The sequence below is a fragment of the Peromyscus leucopus genome, chromosome 6 (genome assembly GCF_004664715.2).
Source record: "Peromyscus leucopus breed LL Stock chromosome 6, UCI_PerLeu_2.1, whole genome shotgun sequence".
In the NCBI taxonomy this organism is placed as follows: domain Eukaryota; kingdom Metazoa; phylum Chordata; class Mammalia; order Rodentia; family Cricetidae; genus Peromyscus; species Peromyscus leucopus.
This window is the reverse complement of record NC_051068.1, coordinates 68,348,930-68,367,331: the sequence shown is the minus strand read 5'-3', so window position 1 is coordinate 68,367,331 and position 18,402 is coordinate 68,348,930. Positions and strand designations below refer to the sequence as shown.

At 47.3% G+C, this 18,402-nt stretch overlaps 1 protein-coding gene across 1 annotated transcript in view; it reads left to right on the top strand.

Annotated features, from left to right (window-relative positions):
- The window catches only part of Ints3 (integrator complex subunit 3), a 43,978-nt gene that overhangs the window by 6,895 nt on the left and 18,681 nt on the right, over positions 1–18,402 (top strand). Inside the window, exons 2-7 of the mRNA XM_028890767.2 lie at positions 4,145–4,228; positions 5,734–5,817; positions 13,529–13,642; positions 13,901–13,985; positions 15,659–15,725; positions 17,989–18,133. Coding sequence (XP_028746600.1) covers positions 4,145–4,228; positions 5,734–5,817; positions 13,529–13,642; positions 13,901–13,985; positions 15,659–15,725; positions 17,989–18,133 — 579 coding nt within the window. The remainder of the gene's footprint in view (positions 1–4,144; positions 4,229–5,733; positions 5,818–13,528; positions 13,643–13,900; positions 13,986–15,658; positions 15,726–17,988; positions 18,134–18,402) is intronic.

The following is an 18,402-nucleotide window of genomic DNA, read 5'->3' as shown; positions in this document are numbered from 1 at the left end:
GAGCTCACTCGGTAGCCCAGGCTGGCCTCGAACTCACAGAGATCCGCCTGCCTCTGCCTCCCGAGTGCTGGGATTAAAGGCGTGCGCCACCACGCCCGGCTTATTTTTATTTTTTTAAGATTTATTATTATTGCTGGGCGTGGTGATAAACACTGTTAATCCCAGCACTCAGGAGGCGGAGACAAGTGGATCTCTGAGTCTCTGAGTTCAAGGCCAACCTTGTCTACATTGTGAGTTCTGGACAGCCAGGACCACACAGAGAAACCCTCTGTAACAAAACAAAAGCAACAAAAAAAGATATATTTTTCTTACTATTATTATCTTGTTTTGTTTTTGAGACAGGGTCTCACTTTATTTTTATTTTATGTGTATGAGTGTTCTGCCTTGGTGGCTGTCTGGTCTGTGGAGATGCTGGGAACAGAACCTGCATCCTCAGCAGGAGCAGCCATCTGCTAAACTGCCAAGCCAGCTCCTCAGTCCTGTCACGTTGGGCTCTTCTCAGGATGGACATGGATGACCTGGATGACGGTCAAAGGAGAAGCATGTTTGTCTTTTCTCCTCACACCTTCCTCACTGTACTTACTTGTCACTGCCGCCGAACGTTGCCAGCAGGATCGACATCATCATTATTGTGGTTTTTCTTTGCAGTACCGGAGCCCAAAGTCTCAGATATGTTAGGGTGGTTGGTTGGTTGGTTTAGGTTTTTCTTTTCTTTTTTTTTTCCCCGAGACAGGGTTTCTCTGTGTAGCTTTGCACCTTTCCTGGAACTCACTCTGTAGTCCAGGCTGGCCTCAAACTCACAGAGATCCACCTGCTTCTGCCTCCCGAGTGCTGGGATTAAAGGCGTGCGCCACCACCGCCCGGCGGGTTTGGTTTTTCGAGACAGGATTTCTCTGAGTAAAAGCTCTGGCTGTCCTGGAACTTGCTGTGTAGACCAGGCTGGCCTTGAACTCACAGCGATCTGCCTGGCTCTGCCTCCTAAGTGCTGGGATTAAAGGCTGCGCCACCACCATCCGGCTGTTAGAGTTTTTTGTTTTCAGTTTGTTCCATTTGGTGTTGTGAGACAGGGTCTCACATAACTCAGGCCTGTCTTGAGCTGCCTTTGTAGCCAGCGATGACCTTGTATTCCTGATCCTCCTGCCTCAAGTCCAGTTCCAAGTGCTGAGATTATAGTGTGCATCACTGTGCCCATAGGGCTTTCTGTTTGTTTGTTTCTACATTGTTGTTGTTATGAGTGTTTGTCTTCCTGCACAGTCTGACTTTGGTGGTCCAGCTGGCCTAGAATTTACAGCAATCCTCCTGCCTTCGTCCTGAGTGTTGGGATAACAGGCGTCACCACCATACCCAGCTCCATCCCATCTGCTGCACATACTAGTCTCACTACTGAGCCATATTGCCAGCCCCCTCTAAATACTGAGATGAGGTCTTGCCAAGGTGCCTGGGTTGGTGTTGGTTTTTTGATTCTTTTATCTCTGTCTTACAGGAGCTAGGATTGTAGCCATACACAAACCATGACTTCACCAAGATGGTTTTCTTTTCTTTTCTTTCTTTTTTTTTTTTTTTTTTTTTTTTTTTTTTTTTTTTGAGACAGAGTTTCTCTGTGTACCTCCTGGCTGCCCAGAACTTGATCTGTATACCAGGCTGGCTTCAAACTCAGAGATCCCACCAGCCTCTGCCCCCAAAGTTCCAGCAAGATGTATTTTGTTAGCTTGTGATATTGGGTAAAAATAAACAAGTCTGCCCCTTTTCTGATTTTGCCAGCCTCATTATCACTGGGAATTGGTTTTTCCTTAACCCAATTAAAATTTTGGGTTAGCCTCATGCTAAAGTTTTAGAAGTTGTAGGATAGTTCAGATGTTGGTACAAAGTGACTGTCTGGCTAGACATATAGCGTGCTTTGTCGGTATCTTAGCAGTATGTAGTAATAAATGCTTCTTCAGGATGGGGACCCTCCAGTGACTCCTTAAAATACTAAGCACATGCCAGGTTATGGTGCCCTTTGAAACTAGAGTGGCTATCCTTGTTTAACTAAAGGCAGTGGCAGGTTTAAATTTCTCTATGTAGCTCTGGCTGTCCTGGAACTAACTCTGTAGACAGACTGGCTTTGAACTCACAGAGATCTGTCAGCCTCTTGTCTCCTGAGTACTAGAATTAAAGGCATGTACCACCACTGCCTGACTAACAGCCAGTGTTCTTTTTATTTATTTATTTATTTATTTTTGGTTTTTCGAGACAGGGTTTCTCTGTGTAGCTTTGCGCCTTTCCCGGAACACTCTTGGTAGCCCAGGCTGGCCTCGAACTCACAGAGATCTGCCTGGCTCTGCCTCCCGAGTCCTGGGATTAAAGTCGTGCGCCGCCGCTGCCACCACCACCGCCCGGCTATTTTTTTATTTTTATGTCCATTGATGTTTTTGCCTGTGTAAGGGTGCCAGGTCCCCTGGAACTGTAGTTAGAGCCAGTTGTGAGCCATCATGTGGTTGCTGGGTATTGAACCCAGGTCCTCTGGAAGAGCAGTCAGTGCTCCTAACTGAGCCGTCTCTCCTACATGGGTGTTTTGTCTTTACATATGTCTGTTACCACTTGCATGTCTGATGCTGGTGGAGGCCAGACGAGGGCATTGAATCTTCTGGAACTGAAGGTAGAGACCGTTGAGAGTCACCATGTACGTGGTGAAAGTCCAGCCTGGGTCTTCTGCAAGAGCAACAAGTGTTCTTAACTGCTGAGCCAGTTCTCTCTGCCCCCTGTATACTTTTTTTTAGTTTTTTTGTTTGTTTGTTTTTGTTTTTTTAGTTTTCTGAAAAAAAGGTTTCTCTGTGTATTCCTGGCTGTCCTGGAACTACCTCTATAGACCAGGTTGGCCTCAAACTCATTACTTTTTAATTTTAACATGAAAAACATAATAGTAATTCCTTGATTTACTCAGTACTTCATATCTAACTTTCTTTTCTTCCTTTTTGTTTTGAGACAGTATCCCATTATGTAGCCTTTGGCTGTCCTGGAAGTCATTACATAGACTAGGGTGGCCTTGAACTCACAGAGATCTACCTACCTTTGCCTCTTGAGAAATGGAATTAAAGCACGCAAATCATTGATTTTTTTTTTTTTTTTTTTTTTTTTTTTTTTTTTGGTTTTTCGAGACAGGGTTTCTCTGTGTAGCTTTGCGCCTTTCCTGGGACTCACTTGGTAGCCCAGGCTGGCCTCGAACTCATGATCCTCCTGCCTCTGCCTCCTTCAGCAAATCCTACCGGCATGCGCCACCTGCCGGGCGGTGGTGGCCCACACCTTTAATCCCAGCACTCGGGTCTCTGTGAGTTCGAGGCCAGCCTGGACTACCAAGTGAGTCCCAGGAAAGGCACAAAGCTACTCAGAGAAACCCTGTCTCGAAAAACCGAAAAAAAAAAAAAAAAAAAGATTCTTAGTTTTTTAGTGACTTCATATTTAAAATCTAAAGAAAAATTATACAAAATTTTGCTATGCAGCCCAGGCTGATCTTGAATTCAGAATCCCCCTGCCTCAGCTTCTTGAGTACCCAAATTACAGGTATGCACCTTCATGTTTGTCCACATATATTTGGACAGACTCTGACCATACCGTATTACCTACATTGTTCTTAACTCCTGAGCTCAGGTAATTGATTTCCCAGTTATCTGGGACTACAGCATGTGCCACGACATCGGACTTTCCTAGTCTTAGAGGAGCTTGTTTACTGTGGTTTAGGTGACTCCTGCAGGCTGTCCTCCGTTTGTTATTTTCCTGTGACGGTAGTCAGCATTGTGAGTCTTAGGACTTTGCCCTTCCCGAAGGTGTTACCTGCTAGCTGCCGCACACATGGGTGATGTTGTCCAAAGTCAGCTGCTCCTGCGCTACCCCTGCCACGTTTGTCAGTGGCCCTTCTGCTGGCAGAGTTTCTTCTTTTTCTTTCTCTTTTAAGCATAGTCGCAGGGTGACCAAGCTTGAAGCTTTAAAATGTCTTTGGGCCGGGCTGCGGTGGCCCAGAGGCAGAGCCAGGCGGATCTCAGGCAGCAAAATTACACAGAGAAACCCTGCCCCAAAAACAAAAAGCAAAAACAAATGTTTTGGGGCCAAAAGCACTTCATAGATGGTGTTATGACGCACTCCCCATGTGTTCCCATCCCTCCCCCAGAGGCTGGAAAGATGCATGAGTATTGTGACATCGATGACGACTGGTGTCTCTGAGCGAGAAGCCAACGATGCCCTCAACGCGTATGTAAGTACCCTGTCCTCTTACATCCGTTCTGCTTGGGGAAGCAGACAGGAAGGGGGAAAGATGGTGGTGGTGGCCAGGACTTAAGGGGCTGAGTTCACATCTTGGTTCCTTAAATGAGGTTTTACTCTCTCCCTAGTAGAGTCTATTTCTTGGAGCCTTTATTCTGAGACCCCATCTTAGCATATGATACATCCTGGCCCTTGAAATTAGTATAGAATCCAGGCTAGCATCATACTCAAGGTCCTTCTGCCTCAGCCTCCCAAGTGCTGTGATCCCAAGCTTGTGCCATCTTGCCTGACTTATATAACAACTTAAAAGCTCAGTTGTTGGCCGGCCAGGTGGCTCAGTAGGTCAAGGGCTTTGCACGCAGCCCCCACAGCCTTGAGTTCTCACTCCTGGATTCCACAGGACAGCAAGAGAGAACTGACTCCCAAGAATTGTCCTCTGATTTTCTTTGACAATTTATAAAAAACTTTTATTTATTTAGACTTGGTCTTAGCCCTAGCTGACCTGGAACTTGATGTATAGATTATGCTGGCTGAACTTACAGAGATCTGCTTGTGTCTGTTTCTCAAGTGCTGGAATTAAAGGCATGTGCCACCCCCACCCCCCAAAAAAAAGCCAGGCAGTAGCAGTGCACTCCTTTAATCCCAGCACTCGGGAGGCAGAGGCAAGAGGATCTCTGTGAGTTAGAGGCCAGAACTCACAGAGTGAGTTCCAGGACAACGATCCCTGCGTGGGTCCTGGGTAATGCATGTGACCCTAGCCTGGGAATGAAGGGTGGTGGGGACAGTTGGGTCCCTGAAAGCTCGTTGGCTGACCAGCTTAGCCAAATCTATGAGCTTCAGACTTAGTGAGAAGCCCTATTTCAAAAGGTAAAGGTGGAGATTGAGAAAGACACCCGTCACCTACCTCAGGCCTCCTTGAACATATGCATACAACACACACATGTATTATCCACACATACAATACCATATACATCTTAGGTAATACTAAAAAAATTTAAATGATGAAATATGTGTGAAAATCCTGTAGTGAATCCTATTACTTAGTGTGTTAACTGAAAAAGTAGTCTGACGTAAAGAATAGTTAGAATGAGAAGACTCTCACAGAGTGAGTGCTTAGGTACCACTCACTAATGACCAGGTATCATCATCGCTGTGCTGAAGTCCCCGGGGTTCTGTGGTTGTCTGTGGCTGTGACTGGAGCAGATGTGTCTCCACTGCAGGGTTTCCGCAGCTCCTGTGCTTTTCCCACTTGAAGGAAGCACTCTTGTATTTTCTGGCTCTAGCTTCAGGTGGTCAGAGAAAGCAGTAAAATTTCCCCCTTTCCTTATCTCCTGAAATAGGTGCCTCATTCCTTTTAAGAGAAGGAAATCATCATATTTGAGAGTTGATTTTCTCCGTTAAATGTTACTCAAGAGTCCCAAGAATTCTAGGAGAAACTGTGCTTGCACTTCCTGCATGTAAGTGACAACTTCGTTTTTTTCCTCTCTTACCTTCCAGGTATGCAAAGGACCCCCCCAGCATGAAGAGATCTGCCTAGGCCTGTTTACTCTTGTCCTCACTGAACCCGCCCAAGCCCAGAAGGTAAGGCGATTTCTTCCCTGGGTCCTTATTAATCTATGGGACCTTTACCCTTTAACTGAAGTGGCGTCACACTCTTGACAAGAGCTGAATCACTTTGTCCTCCAGATGTGATCTCAAGTCCCTTCTTTTTTTTTGTTTTTTGTTTTGTTTGTTTGTTTGTTTGTTTGTTTTTCGAGACAGCATTTCTCTGTGTAGCTTTGCACCTTTCCTGGATCTCACTCTAGACCAGGCTGGCCTTGAACTCACAGAGATCGCCTGACTCTGCCTCCCCAGTGCTGAGACTAAAGGTGTGTGCCGCCACCACCCGGCTTCAAGTCCCTTCTTACTCTCAGTGAATTCATTAGTCTCTGGCTGGAGTCCTTCCTAACTCCAGGTCCTAAAGCTGAAAGGCAAGAACAAGCAGTTAGGAGAATAAGAATAACATGAATGTTAAGTTTCAGGTATGAGACACGAAGCTCAAAGGTTGGCATTTAATTTGGGGGATGGAAGAGATAAAGGACAGCCAAGTCCGTGAGAGCCCTTACCCAGAAGAACAGACAGAAAACAGCCTTAAAATTGTAGCATGTAACCTTTAGATTAAATAACTTAATGTAATGATTAAGAAAACACCAGAGCACAGTGGAGCCTGACTTCCTAATGAGTATTGCCGGAAACCAGCCTGGCCTTTTCATAGACAGAAGAGGCTCCGCCAAGGCTCAGGACCAGCGGGATAGTTTCTCTGGATTCTGTTCTTTTTTTTTTTTTTTTTTTTTTTTTTTTTTTCAAGTTTTCTGTTAGCTTTCGCTTTCTGAGCTCACTTGTAGCCAGCTGCCTCACTCACAAGATCCGCCTGCCTCTGCCTCCCGAGTGCTGGGATTAAAGGCGTGCGCCACCAACGCCTGGCCTGGATTCTGTTCTTTTTATAAATTAAGTCTGCTGTTTCTCCAGAGAGCTCCTTTCCAGCAACTTTGTATCTTTTGAGTCTGGGCATAACGGTTCAGGTTGGACTCTGGCTGGAACCCTGTGACAGACATGAAGATCGAGGGGGCTTGGTTCTTGGCCCTTCCTGAGCACAGCTGGCGTGGAAGGAATTAGACGCGCCGTTTGCCTGCTGCTGTGCTCTGCTCTATCCGTTGATCTGTTTCGTTTCGTGTGTCTGAACCCTGTGAGGCTTCTGTAGCGTTCTCCCTCTAGACTGCAGCTCCTCCATAAGGTACCTGGGAACCTAGCCATGTTGCCGTTTGTTCAGGGATAACCAAAGGAGTCTCATTCTAAGGGATCCAGACAGGGTGCTCCTGGTACCCGGCAGAGATGCTTGTATCAGTGAAGCCTGTGTGGATGTGGGGACCTGCTGTGTTCATACTTCTCTGATGCCAGCTGGTGCCTGTGAAGATGAAGGACTGGACAGTAGTTCTTCACGTGGTCTTGCTTCCCCAGGAGAAAGACCAGTCATTTTGAACTTCGTTAGGTAGAATTCCATCTGTGCTTTTTCCCTTTCTCTTCTTTCTCCTTTTGAGACATGTTCCAGGCTGACCTGGAGCTCCTCTCCTCGGCCTCTCACGCGCTGGGTTTTCATCTCACAGTGAATGTGTCACCCGGATTTTTAGAGATAAACGGATGACATTGGTGTGGTGGTGCCGAGCAGTAATAGGAACTCCCTGCCTTTAAAGACCTTGCTGGCAAAGATGAAGGTGGATAAGTGAGGGCTGTGATTTGATTTCCTCTTGTATGTATTTTTATAGGTATTGTGATTAAAATCTGATTTAAGGGCCAGTGAGATGGCTCAGCTAGCACATGTATTTGCCACATAAGCCTGATGACCTGAGTTTGAGTTTGATCCTCTGACCTATAGTAGAGGGAGGGGACAGACTCCCAGAAGGTGTCCAGTTCATTCATTCATTCACACACACACACACACACACACACACACACACACTACATAAAATTTTAAAAAAATCTGATTGGCTGTAGCTCAGTGTTAGTGCTGTGAGGCCCTGGGTTTGAGCCTCACTTTCCTCTACCCCAACTGAACTGGGCATGGTGATACATGCCTGTAAGATCAGTAGTTGGGAAGTTAAGATAGAAGGATTGCCCTGAGTTCAAGGCCAGTTAGAGCTACATACCAACTACCAAGCCAGTAAGTTAAATAAACAAGTAGATTTTTAGAAATAAAAAATGGGTGGGCCGGGCAGTGGTTTAGTCCCAGCACTCGGGAGGCAGAGCCAGTGAGATCTCTGTGAGTTCGAGGCCAGCCTGGTCTACAGAGATCTAGCAAGATCCAGGACAGCTAGGGCTGCACAGAGAAACCCTGTCTCACATCAAACAAACAAACAAATAAATAAATAATAAAATAAAATAAAAATTGGCTGGAGAGATGGCTCAATGGTTAAGAGCATACACTGCTCTTACCAAAGACCCAGCTTCAGTTCCCAGAATCCATATCACAGCTCACAACTGCCTGCAACTGCAGTTTCAGGGGATCTGACATCCTCGTTGGCCTCCAAGGCATGGCACACACATGGTGTACATAAACTTGTACAGGCAAACACACATACAAATAACAAAATAAGCTCCAGGCCAGCCTGCATTACAACGTAAGACCTTACCTATAACAAACAAACAAAACAATAAGGTGGAAGTCATCTCAGTGCAGATTAGCCTCGCCTTCTGGAAAAGGTGAGGTCTGAGTCTGCCGGGGTCAATCAGTGAGCTTCTGGGAGGGGAGCAGGCTGTGCCCGCTGGCTCCCTTCTCTTGCCCGGCTTGGCGGTGGAGAGGCCACAGGTTCTGCAGCGTCGGTGTGTGTTGTGCCATGAGTGTGGCCCCGCAGTCTAGTGAGGGCTGGAGTGTCCTCCTTGTTTGCAGGGCGGCAGGCCCGTGCTCCCAAGGGAGCTGATGTCCATGTGCTGAAGGTGTCTAAGTAAATCCGCTACCTGCGGGTGCCTAGGTCAGACCTCTTTAGGCAAGCACGTTACCGTAAGTCTTACATGAGGGAGGACCTGTCAGTAGTGAGTCATTTGGACACTTGAGCCGGGTCAGACTGGCGGAAGAATTAGTGGCAAGTCTGCCCAGTTCTTGACCCTTCTCTGCTTCGGGCAGAAGTTCCTGGCAGGAGTTGCTGACAAGGACGGGTCTTAATGTGTTGTCTTAGAGTTTAGCTTAAGCAAGAAGACTGTTTTCTAGGGTTTTTTTTTTTGGGGGGGGGGGCGGTTAATTCTGCCTTTGCACAGAAATCCAGGGTAGATTCAAGGTTTGCTTGTTCCTGGGTCTTGTAGGCATAGAGCTATGAAGCATGGATGATAAAGATAGTTGTGGAAACTGAGTCAAGAATCTTGGGTGGGAAGAGCGAGTTGGGAGCTTCTGAGGCCTGGACGGTAGTAAGCAAGCTCAGGAGTTAGGATCAGCTCTTAGGAACTTGTCAGTGGATGGGTAGGTGGGTGAAACAGGTGAGCTAGAGATGTTGCAGGTAAGGACCTGAAAGATGGCTCAGCAGCTAAACTCGTTTGTTTGTAAACCCAGTGACTGAGTTTGGTCCCCAGATCAAAGGGAGAAGAACTCCGGAAAGTTGTCTTCTGTTGTGCACGGTTCATGCACAGCGATAGTAATTTTAAAAAGAGAATGCAGATACGGTGTTGATGGAGAGTACAGTAGGCATGGCTGAACTTCATCCCAATTACGCCTTCCTCTGGCAACTCTTACATGGATGCTTTATAGCTTTTGAATTTATTTAGCTGGGGTCTGAGCTAAGTATCTGGAGTAAGGGCTGATGTGATGAACAGAGGCTAAGCTGGGATCTCAACTCTGCAGGTTCTAGCATCAATGAAAAAATGTTAACTGGAAAAACCCTGGCATCCGAAAAACCCTGGCATCCGTGTCCAAGTCCCTCTCCCTCAGATGTTCCTAGACTCATTCCTAGGCCTTTGGTCTAGGCTCTCATTGCTGGTGGTCTGGAGAAGGCTGGAGCTGCTGGGTCACTGTCCTCAGCAGGGCCAGGCTGACGCTGCCTCTCTACCACCCTGTCCTTTTTCTTTTGTCTGAGATCGCTGCTCTTGTGTGTTTTGTTTTGTTTTCGTTTTTCTTCCCATCTGCTTCTCTTCCAAACAGTCAGCAAGCTGGCACAGAGGTTCCGACAGCTGGCAGCGTAGGGCACATGGTGCTGTGGGTACCCAGCTGCCATGTTATCAGTGGTTACAACCGATAAAGATCCCTGGTGGAAGGTGGAATTAGGCAGACAGTATCACGGCTCTTCATCTGGCCTCATACCTCCTGAAAAATTGGCCCTCCTTCCCTGTCCTGAGTCTGGGCTACGTTTCTGGTATTTCTCCTTTCGTTTGAGCAGACAAGGCTCTGATGTGGTTAGCTCAGCATGGGTTTTTCTTTCTCCCTCTCCCTCCCGTTTCCTCTAGGACATTCTGTGACTTACCTGTGAGGAGTCTCCAGAATGTACTCTTCCAATTTGATAACCAGTATGTCAGCAGAACTGGGTCGCCTGTCTTGTGCTCCCTCCCTTGTGGTTTTTGTTTTTAATCTCTCAACAGTCTACCCCCTAGATAGAGTCAGGATAAATTCTCCTTTGGGTATGAGAAATTTGTGGCACATGAAGAATCTCTGTTGATATTTTTTTCATCGGAGCAGTTAGACTTGAGGGCAGAAAGGCGGGGAGAAGGATGAGAACAAATCTTGTAGAGCCCCCATCCCACTAAGGCCAAAGAGCTGTTGGTAGTGAGGACCACACTTGGAATGCTTAGGGTGGGTGAGTTTTCAAATGGAGTACCTTCAGAGCTGTCATAATTCTTCCCTCCATCTCTGGCAGCCTTGTCTCCTTTAGTTAGTTTTCATATTTGTTTTTGAGGTGGTTAAGCATAGTATTTGAAATTAGATTGCCTGGATTTGTTTGTCTGTTTCTTTTGTGTGAGATCTCATGCTGTAGCTGGGATTATAGATATGATCACTGCCTGGGTTTAATGCTGGTTTTCCCCACAAACTCTTGTTTCCCCTCCCCTGTCCTGTTCTGTCCTGCCCTGTCCTGCCCTCCCCTCTTCCCCTCCCCCCTTTCCCCTACCTCTTCCTGTGGCTACTTCCTCACCTGTACAAAGACAATAACTAACATCTGTTTCAAAGGGGTCTTAGATTTACCCAGTGCAGTAACATAGACAAAGTTCATGCTGCGGTCGGTGAGTGTTAGCTATTACTATTGTTGCTCATTTTTTCTTCAAAAATTTTTTGATTATTTTTCCCCTCCTCCAACTCCTCCCCTCCCCATCTCCCTCCCCACCTAACTTTATGTGTTCTCTCTCTCTATTTTGTTTGTTGTTTGTTGGCTTGGTTTGGTTTGGTTTTGAGGCAGGGTTTCTGTGTAACAGTCCTGGGATTAAAGTCATGTGACACCACCATCCAGCGCTCTTGCCCGAGCTCTCTCTCTAAAACAAAAACAAAACTACAGAAATGATGCCTGGGTATGGTGTCACATGACTAATCTCAGCACTTGGGAGGCAAAGGCAGGGGGATCTCTGTGAGTTCCAGCACAGCCAGGACTATGGAGAGAGATCCTATCTCAAAAAAACTGCCACAGACATACAAATAAAAACCCATACACACAATGAAAATCAAAACAAACAAACAAACAAACAAAATCACTAAGATAAAAAGCATCCAAACGAAAAGAAACAAAAAGCCCTCATAAAAAAGGCATGGAATCTACTTTTGGTTTTGGTTTTGGTTTTTCGAGCCAGGGTTTCTCTGTGTAGCCCTGACTGTCCTAGAACTCGCTCTGTAGCCCAGGCTGGCCTCGAACTCAGAGATCTTCTTTCCTCTGCCTCCCCGGTGCTGGGACTAAAGGCGTGCACTACCATTGCAGGTGTGCAAATATCAGTGGTTAGGGTCGCCCTGTGTCACGGTCATGACGTCCTTCTTTCTTTTCTCTCTGGCTCTCTGTCTCCTCCCTTCCTTTCTTTCTTGGCTGGGCCTCATGTACTGTGTAGTTGAGGATGGTCTTGAACTCCTGATTTTCCTTCCTGCCCAAGTGTTGAGAGGACAGGCAGGAACCTCCACACCCGACTTATTGTTATTCTTTTTTGGTGGTGGTGGGGGCTTTATTTTGTTTTTGTTTTTTTGAGACAGGGTTTCTCTGTGTAGCCCTGGCTGGCCTCGAACTCACTAAGATCCACCTGTCTCTGCCTCCCCAGTACTGGGATTAAAGGTGAGCGCCACCACCACCTGGTTTATTGTTAATCTCGATGCGATGCCGGGGTCTCTGCACCCAGCCTTCTGATGTTTCTATCTAGCTCAGAAGCTCTCCGCTGAAGTTTTGCCCTTTGGCTGGGACCCTGCCAGGATAGAACTCAGCAGGTGGGGGAGGCAGCTAATGAGCTTCCCTAAGGCCTGACCTCATTGATGAAGAAGCAGGGTAGGAAAAGCTCTAAGGGAAAGGGAAGCAGTGACTCAGAAGAAACTTATACACTCCCTCTCCCCGAGGGCTGAAGATGCTGCAGGGACCCCCCCCCCTTTCAAACTTGGCATTCAAGAGAAAAGTCTAATAAAGTTCATGTTTGGGGCCGGCCAGCTGCCTGAGTAGGTAAAAGCACTTGCCATACAAAGCCTGATAATTCCTCTGTCTCAGACAAGTTCAGAGTTCAGTCTCTGGGTTAAAAGTTTTGTTTTGTTTGTTGCTTTTGTTTATTGCCCCTGAGACAAGGTTTCTCCATGTAGCCCTGACTGGCCTGGAACCTCTACCTCCTGCGTGCCAGAATTAAAGCTGTATACCACCAGGGCTGGAGAGATGGCTCAGTGGTTAAGAGCACTGGCTGCTCTTCCAGAGGACCTGGGTCCAATTCCCATCTGCCACATGGCAGCTCACAGCTGTGTTGTTCCGGTTCTGGGTGACCCTATACCCTCAGACATACATGTGAACAAAACACCAGTGCATATAAAATAAAAATAAGTCAGTCATTAAAATAATGTTGTGCGCCACCACGTCCGGCCGTGAGTGGCTGCACTAGCACATATCTGTAATCTCAGGAGGCTGAGACAGAAGGCTTGCCATACATAGTGACTTCCAGGACAGCCTGAGCTACCATGTAAGGCTCTGTCTGAAACAAACAAGGAAGTGTTTGGTTTTGGTTTTCAGCAAGAGTCTCACTTTGTATCTCAGGCTGGCCTTGAACTTGTGATTCCCCTCCCTTAACCCCCAAATGCTGGGCTTTGGGCTTGTGCCACTATATCAAGCTAAGAAAGTTCGACTTTATTTCTGTGTTTTCTCCCAGACCCTCGTCCCTTAATGTTCCCTCTGCTGCATCTGACTGGGTTACAGCAAGTCTACAAACCTCTGGGTTTCTTTTTGACTTTCACCCAAACCCATTTTCAGTGACCTTTCACTGGCAGATGAAACGCAGATGGCTCCCACCTGGGTTTGCTCAGCTTGTGGCATCAAACAGTGTGACACTTCCTGAAAAGGGAGGTTGGGGGACAGGGACAGGACCAGGAGCTGTGCCCAGCAGGCTTTCTTGCCTTATTAGAGAATCTTTTAGTCCTTTTCCCTAACCCAGGAGGCAGAGCGGAGGGCAGTTTTGGAATGGAGAAGCCGTGGAGAGGAAAGAGTCCAGAATGCAATGTGTTCTGTTGCCACTCAGTATCCCACTGTTGTTATTGAAGAGACTGGCTGGCTTGGGGCTGGCCGGGTGACTGTGGGGAAAAGGTCTTAGCTTACTGGCTGCTCACAAGCCTTACTTCTCACAGTGTTACCGGGACTTGGCTCTGGTGAGTCGTGATGGTATGAACATTGTCCTGAACAAGATCAACCAGATACTCATGGAGAAGTATTTGAAGTTGCAAGATACCTGTCGTACTCAGGTAAGGCCAGAAAAAGAAAGAAGAGGAAGGCTGGAGTGTAACTCAGGGATAGAGCACGTGCTGAGCATGCCCATGGAAGGGTTCAGTCCCCAGCCCCAAACAAGAAAAGAGCCGAGCTCCGTGGTACGGGCTGGAGGTGGGTCCTGAAGGGAGACGGTGTGGGCTGCAGCTCTCACTGTGCACCTAAATTGTAGGTGACTCAGTTAGCCATTTTTCAGACTCACATCGCTGCTCTGTATGTCTTTTCCTCTCCTGTAGTTGGTGTGGTTGGTTCGGGAACTGGTGAAGAGTGGCGTTCTGGGAGCTGACGGCGTTTGCATGACATTTATGAAGCAGATTGCAGGTAAGCTTGTTGGCAGGAGCGAAGAGGAAAGGGAAGGAAGGAGCCCAGAGATAAGCCTAGACAATGGAGGATGCTTAAGTACCTACGGAACTTGATTGATGGGGTCTTGGAGCCTGATGTAGACATCTTCTGGCCACATACGTTGCAGGAAAAAAAATGGATTGAAAAATCACAGGGGGCTTATGAATCAATGAGTCTTGTCTTGATTTCATTTCTTTCCTGCTAAATTAAGACCTGACCAGGTGTTTGGCTCTATTAGCCAGTCACCACCCTGGAGTTAGGAGCTTCTAGATCAGGAAGGAGGCAGTGAGAAAGAAGGAAGCCATGTGCTCTCTGCCTTTCTGTTTTTCCTGGTTTCACCCCTGTTCTAAACACTGGCTCCCTAGTGATTTTGGCAACTAACGAGGGCCAGTCTGAGGGACAGTGTCACAGAATAGTCCCTGACATTTAGGGTTTTTTTTTTTTTAATCTTGGCATCAATGACTTCTGTCTGAAATATTGACTATGGAAAGGTCTGCCCAAGCCATCTCTTCTGCTTTTGAGATCGCTTGTGTTTTGTTTTCCTGTTAAAAACAAGAAAGCAAACAAAGTATTAATAATAGATAAAAACGAGGCCGACCCTGCAGCTCTGCTTCACCAATGCCCATTGGTGCCTGTCTTTTTGTTTTGTTTCTTATGGTGGTGAGAATTGAACCTAAGGCCTCATATGTTTAGGCAAGCACTCTACCACTACAGTGTACCATGCTCAACTCCACTCACCCTTTCTCCCCCCTCCCCCTTTTTTATTTAAATGAAAAAAGTCTTGCTGTGTAGCCCGGGCTGGCCTCACATTCCCAGTCCTGCGTCAGCGTCCCCGGCGCCGATGGTACAGGCCTGCACCATCATACCTGGCTGTGCTTTGCCTTTCTTTAGGGTTCTCTCTAACACTGAGATCCCTACTCAGTGTGGACGGCCCCCAGTGGTTGTGATATGACTATGTGAACACTGAATTTTTTCCCTGAGACTCGGGTGTGACATTGGTGTGCTGTGTATTCTTACTCTTTTTCGGCACCTCCTTTTTGTTGACACCCCAGCCCCACTTCTCATCCCAGCGTGGCTGTCTGGCAACACTGCGTGTTAATTCTGCTCCAGGAAGTTCAATAGCAAGATCCAAAGACTGGTGTCTAGAAATAACGCGCACACACACAGACACACAGACACACACACACACACACACACACACACACACACACACCCGCCCGGCCCTTAGCCTGTCAGGATCCTGAATCCCACCCTGACACCCGGACACTAGACGGCTGCGATGCCAGCTCACCGCATCTCTTAGGCCCTAGTGCACATTTTGCTTTTCAACTGGGGCTTCAGTTTGTCTGAGACATTACTTTTCAAGGACAAAGCATTCCCTCTGCATTTCCTGGTGGATAGGAAAATATCGGCTCTGGTAAAGTAGCAGTTCTAGAAAATCAGAGCATTCTTTTCCTTTCTCTCAAGGCAAAGGGGAAATCTTGAAAGCCTGGAAGGAGAGAGAGAGGTTATTCTAGCATTCAGGGCAGTAGTGGTGAGATACCTGGGTGGACCGGCAGGATGAGTGAAGAGGTTTGTTGGTTCGATTAGCTGAGTTGCTAATCAGAGCTACTGTATTCTGATTCTTCCCCCTCCCATCCCCTTGAAATCAGGTGGCGATGTTACAGCCAAAAATATCTGGTTGGCAGAAAGTGTTCTGGATATCCTGACGGAGCAGAGGTAGAGTCTACCGTGAAGGGTGGGGCAAGACCAGATACGGACATGAGGGGTGTGAGTATGGGACATGGGAAGGAAGGCTCGTGGCTGTAGGGTACTCTGATGCAGTGGGAAGGTGGCAGATGGAAGGACTCATGCCACAGTGTGTCCCAAGGGATGAGGAGTGGGAAAGAAGGACCTTGCTGAAATATCTCAGAGCCCAGGAAAAGCTGGTTTCATCTGATAAGGGTTTATTTTTGACCCAGACCTCCTTGGAATGTTTATATTTTGGGGGAGCTGGGGGAAAATGAGCTCAGTAGAGGGGGCCAGCCAACCACTCGAGCCTGGAGGTACCTCATCTCCCTTCCAAACTTCTCAGTCCAGCACATGCTCTTTTTTGGAATGGTCCAGGGGCAGTGTGGGTGAAGAAGTAATAGAGAGCAGAGACTCCTCCTAGAAGGTGACACAGGGGCACGTTTGACTTTCTGGCTCCTCTTCCCCATCAAAGTGACGGCCTGGGAAGGGTGGGAGGGCTATTCTATTATGTAAATTTGCTTATGGCTTCACCTTGGCCTGTGTTCCCAGTTTCTGCCTCACTTAATTCTAGCGTCTCTTTCAGAGTAAGGACATCCAATAGCCAAATGACTAAGAGGCCTAATATTGTCCATATTTGTTTCAATTTAAAACATGGTTCTCTTCATAATCAAAGCTATGCTCTGCCCAGGCCTGCTGTGCAGCGCCACCTAGTGCCCCGAGCGCAGTATATTCGGCTGGCCTAGGGCTGGTGTCATCACTAGCAATGGGGCTTCTAGCAGTTTCTTACCTAGGCCTCTGCTTCTCTTTAGATCTCTTGTTTCTCGACTCCCTTTGGCTAGAGGGCCTCACTTCCATCTCCCTCTCCTCCTCATTATTCCATCCTCGTGGTCAGATTTGTCCTCCCCTCTGCTAGGAGTCTTCCTCAGAAGTGATCTTCTCATTCTGTTCCTGGTGTCAGATTCTGTCCGTCATCCCTTAGAGCTGAATTTCCCATGCAGGTCACCTAGCAGCCGCCTTGCTGCCCAGCCCCTTCACATTTGTGGTGAAAGGGACTGCCTTGGCATTTTAAATGTGTTCTAGCTTACCATCCTGTTTACCTGACCTTTCCAAGTATTTTTAGGGATGTGGGGGTAAAAGGAAGTATGTGTCCTTGAGTAGCATTTCCATTTTGTGAAAACAGGACAGTGCTGGGCATTGTAGTGCATGCCTGTAATCCTCTCGCATTTGGGAGACTGAGGCAGGAGGATTACTGTGAATTTCAAGTCTATCCTGGGCTATCTAGCAAGACCCTGTCTCAAAAAACAGAAGCGACTCACACAACCAAAAGAAAAAGAGAAAAGAAGACAACAAAAGAAAAGCAAAGCCATAGTCTTTCAGTTAATTAAGTCGCTTGATTACTTTTCCTGAACCAGGATGTTGCCTGGTTGTAGTAATTAACCTCTTCCTCCAGTTCTCTGCCTCCCAGCAGGGGTGTCAAAGCAATTACAAACTACTTGGCACTTGGAGGCAGCGTTAGGATGCTGGGAACTCCCCTCTGTGGCTTTCCCGGTGCCCCTTTTGAACAGATCATGCTTTCCTCACTGTTTTCCAGGGAAAATCTAAAACTCCGGAAAAGTGGGCTTTACCGTCTAAATTCCACCCCCACCCCCACCCCCACCCTGCAACAACCTCCCAGATTTTGGTTTAGGGTTTCGGGCAGGTGACTCATTATCTGAGGGTGGGGTTGGTGGCTAGAGCCAGGGAAAGGTTTGTGGCATGGTTGACTATAATAAGCCCGATAGAGGGCTAGCACAGTGTGTTCTCAGAACTCCGGGTCCTGAAAGGGTCCTGGAATTCCCCAGAGGCCCTTGCGTCACACTTAAGAGAATTACTGACACAGAAAACACGCTCCGTAGCTGAGCAGGAGAAACGCAGCTTGCCTGTGTTTGGTGCCTCACCTAACACCGCTTCGCATATGATGGGCCATGGTGGATGAATGAGTCAACAAACAGTTTTTAATTGGCAGCTGTGAAAATGCTTATGTTAGAAGAGGTTGATTTCATTCAGCACCTACCTATGTTGGGCATTTTTCTGGTAAAGAAAATTAGTTACCTTTACCTTAGTCAACTCATAGTTAGTTAATAACACCTGAGAAAAACCTTCAAAAGATGGAAGCCATTCTCTGTGTGCACATCCGAGGAGTTTGAGGTGCAGGCCGGTGGAGCAAGTGGGTCTAGGCAGGAGGTAGGTGCAGTGTCTTCCCTTCCTGCAGGGAGTGGGTCCTGAAGAGCAGCATCCTCATCGCCATGGCTGTGTACACATACCTCCGACTGATCGTGGACCACCATGGGACTGCCCAGCTCCAGACCCTTCGGCAGAAGGAAGTTGACTTCTGTATCTCCTTGCTTCGGGAACGGGTAAGGGAACAGAACAACATCAGTATGAGGAAGTGATATCTAGATGTGGTATCCCAATGGCCTTTATGCATCTGGGCCAGAGATCCCTTGTTGGAGGTGCAGGTGGTTTAGATGTGGTATTTTCATCATCCCTAGACAGCTCAGAAGTAAAGGACAGGGAGTTGGCATGGAATACCCCTTGCTCCTAGAAACGTCACACATAATGCTGGCATCCAGGGTTTTTCTGGTCAGTTTCGGTTTACATTATTGTACAACACAGCTATTCTTGT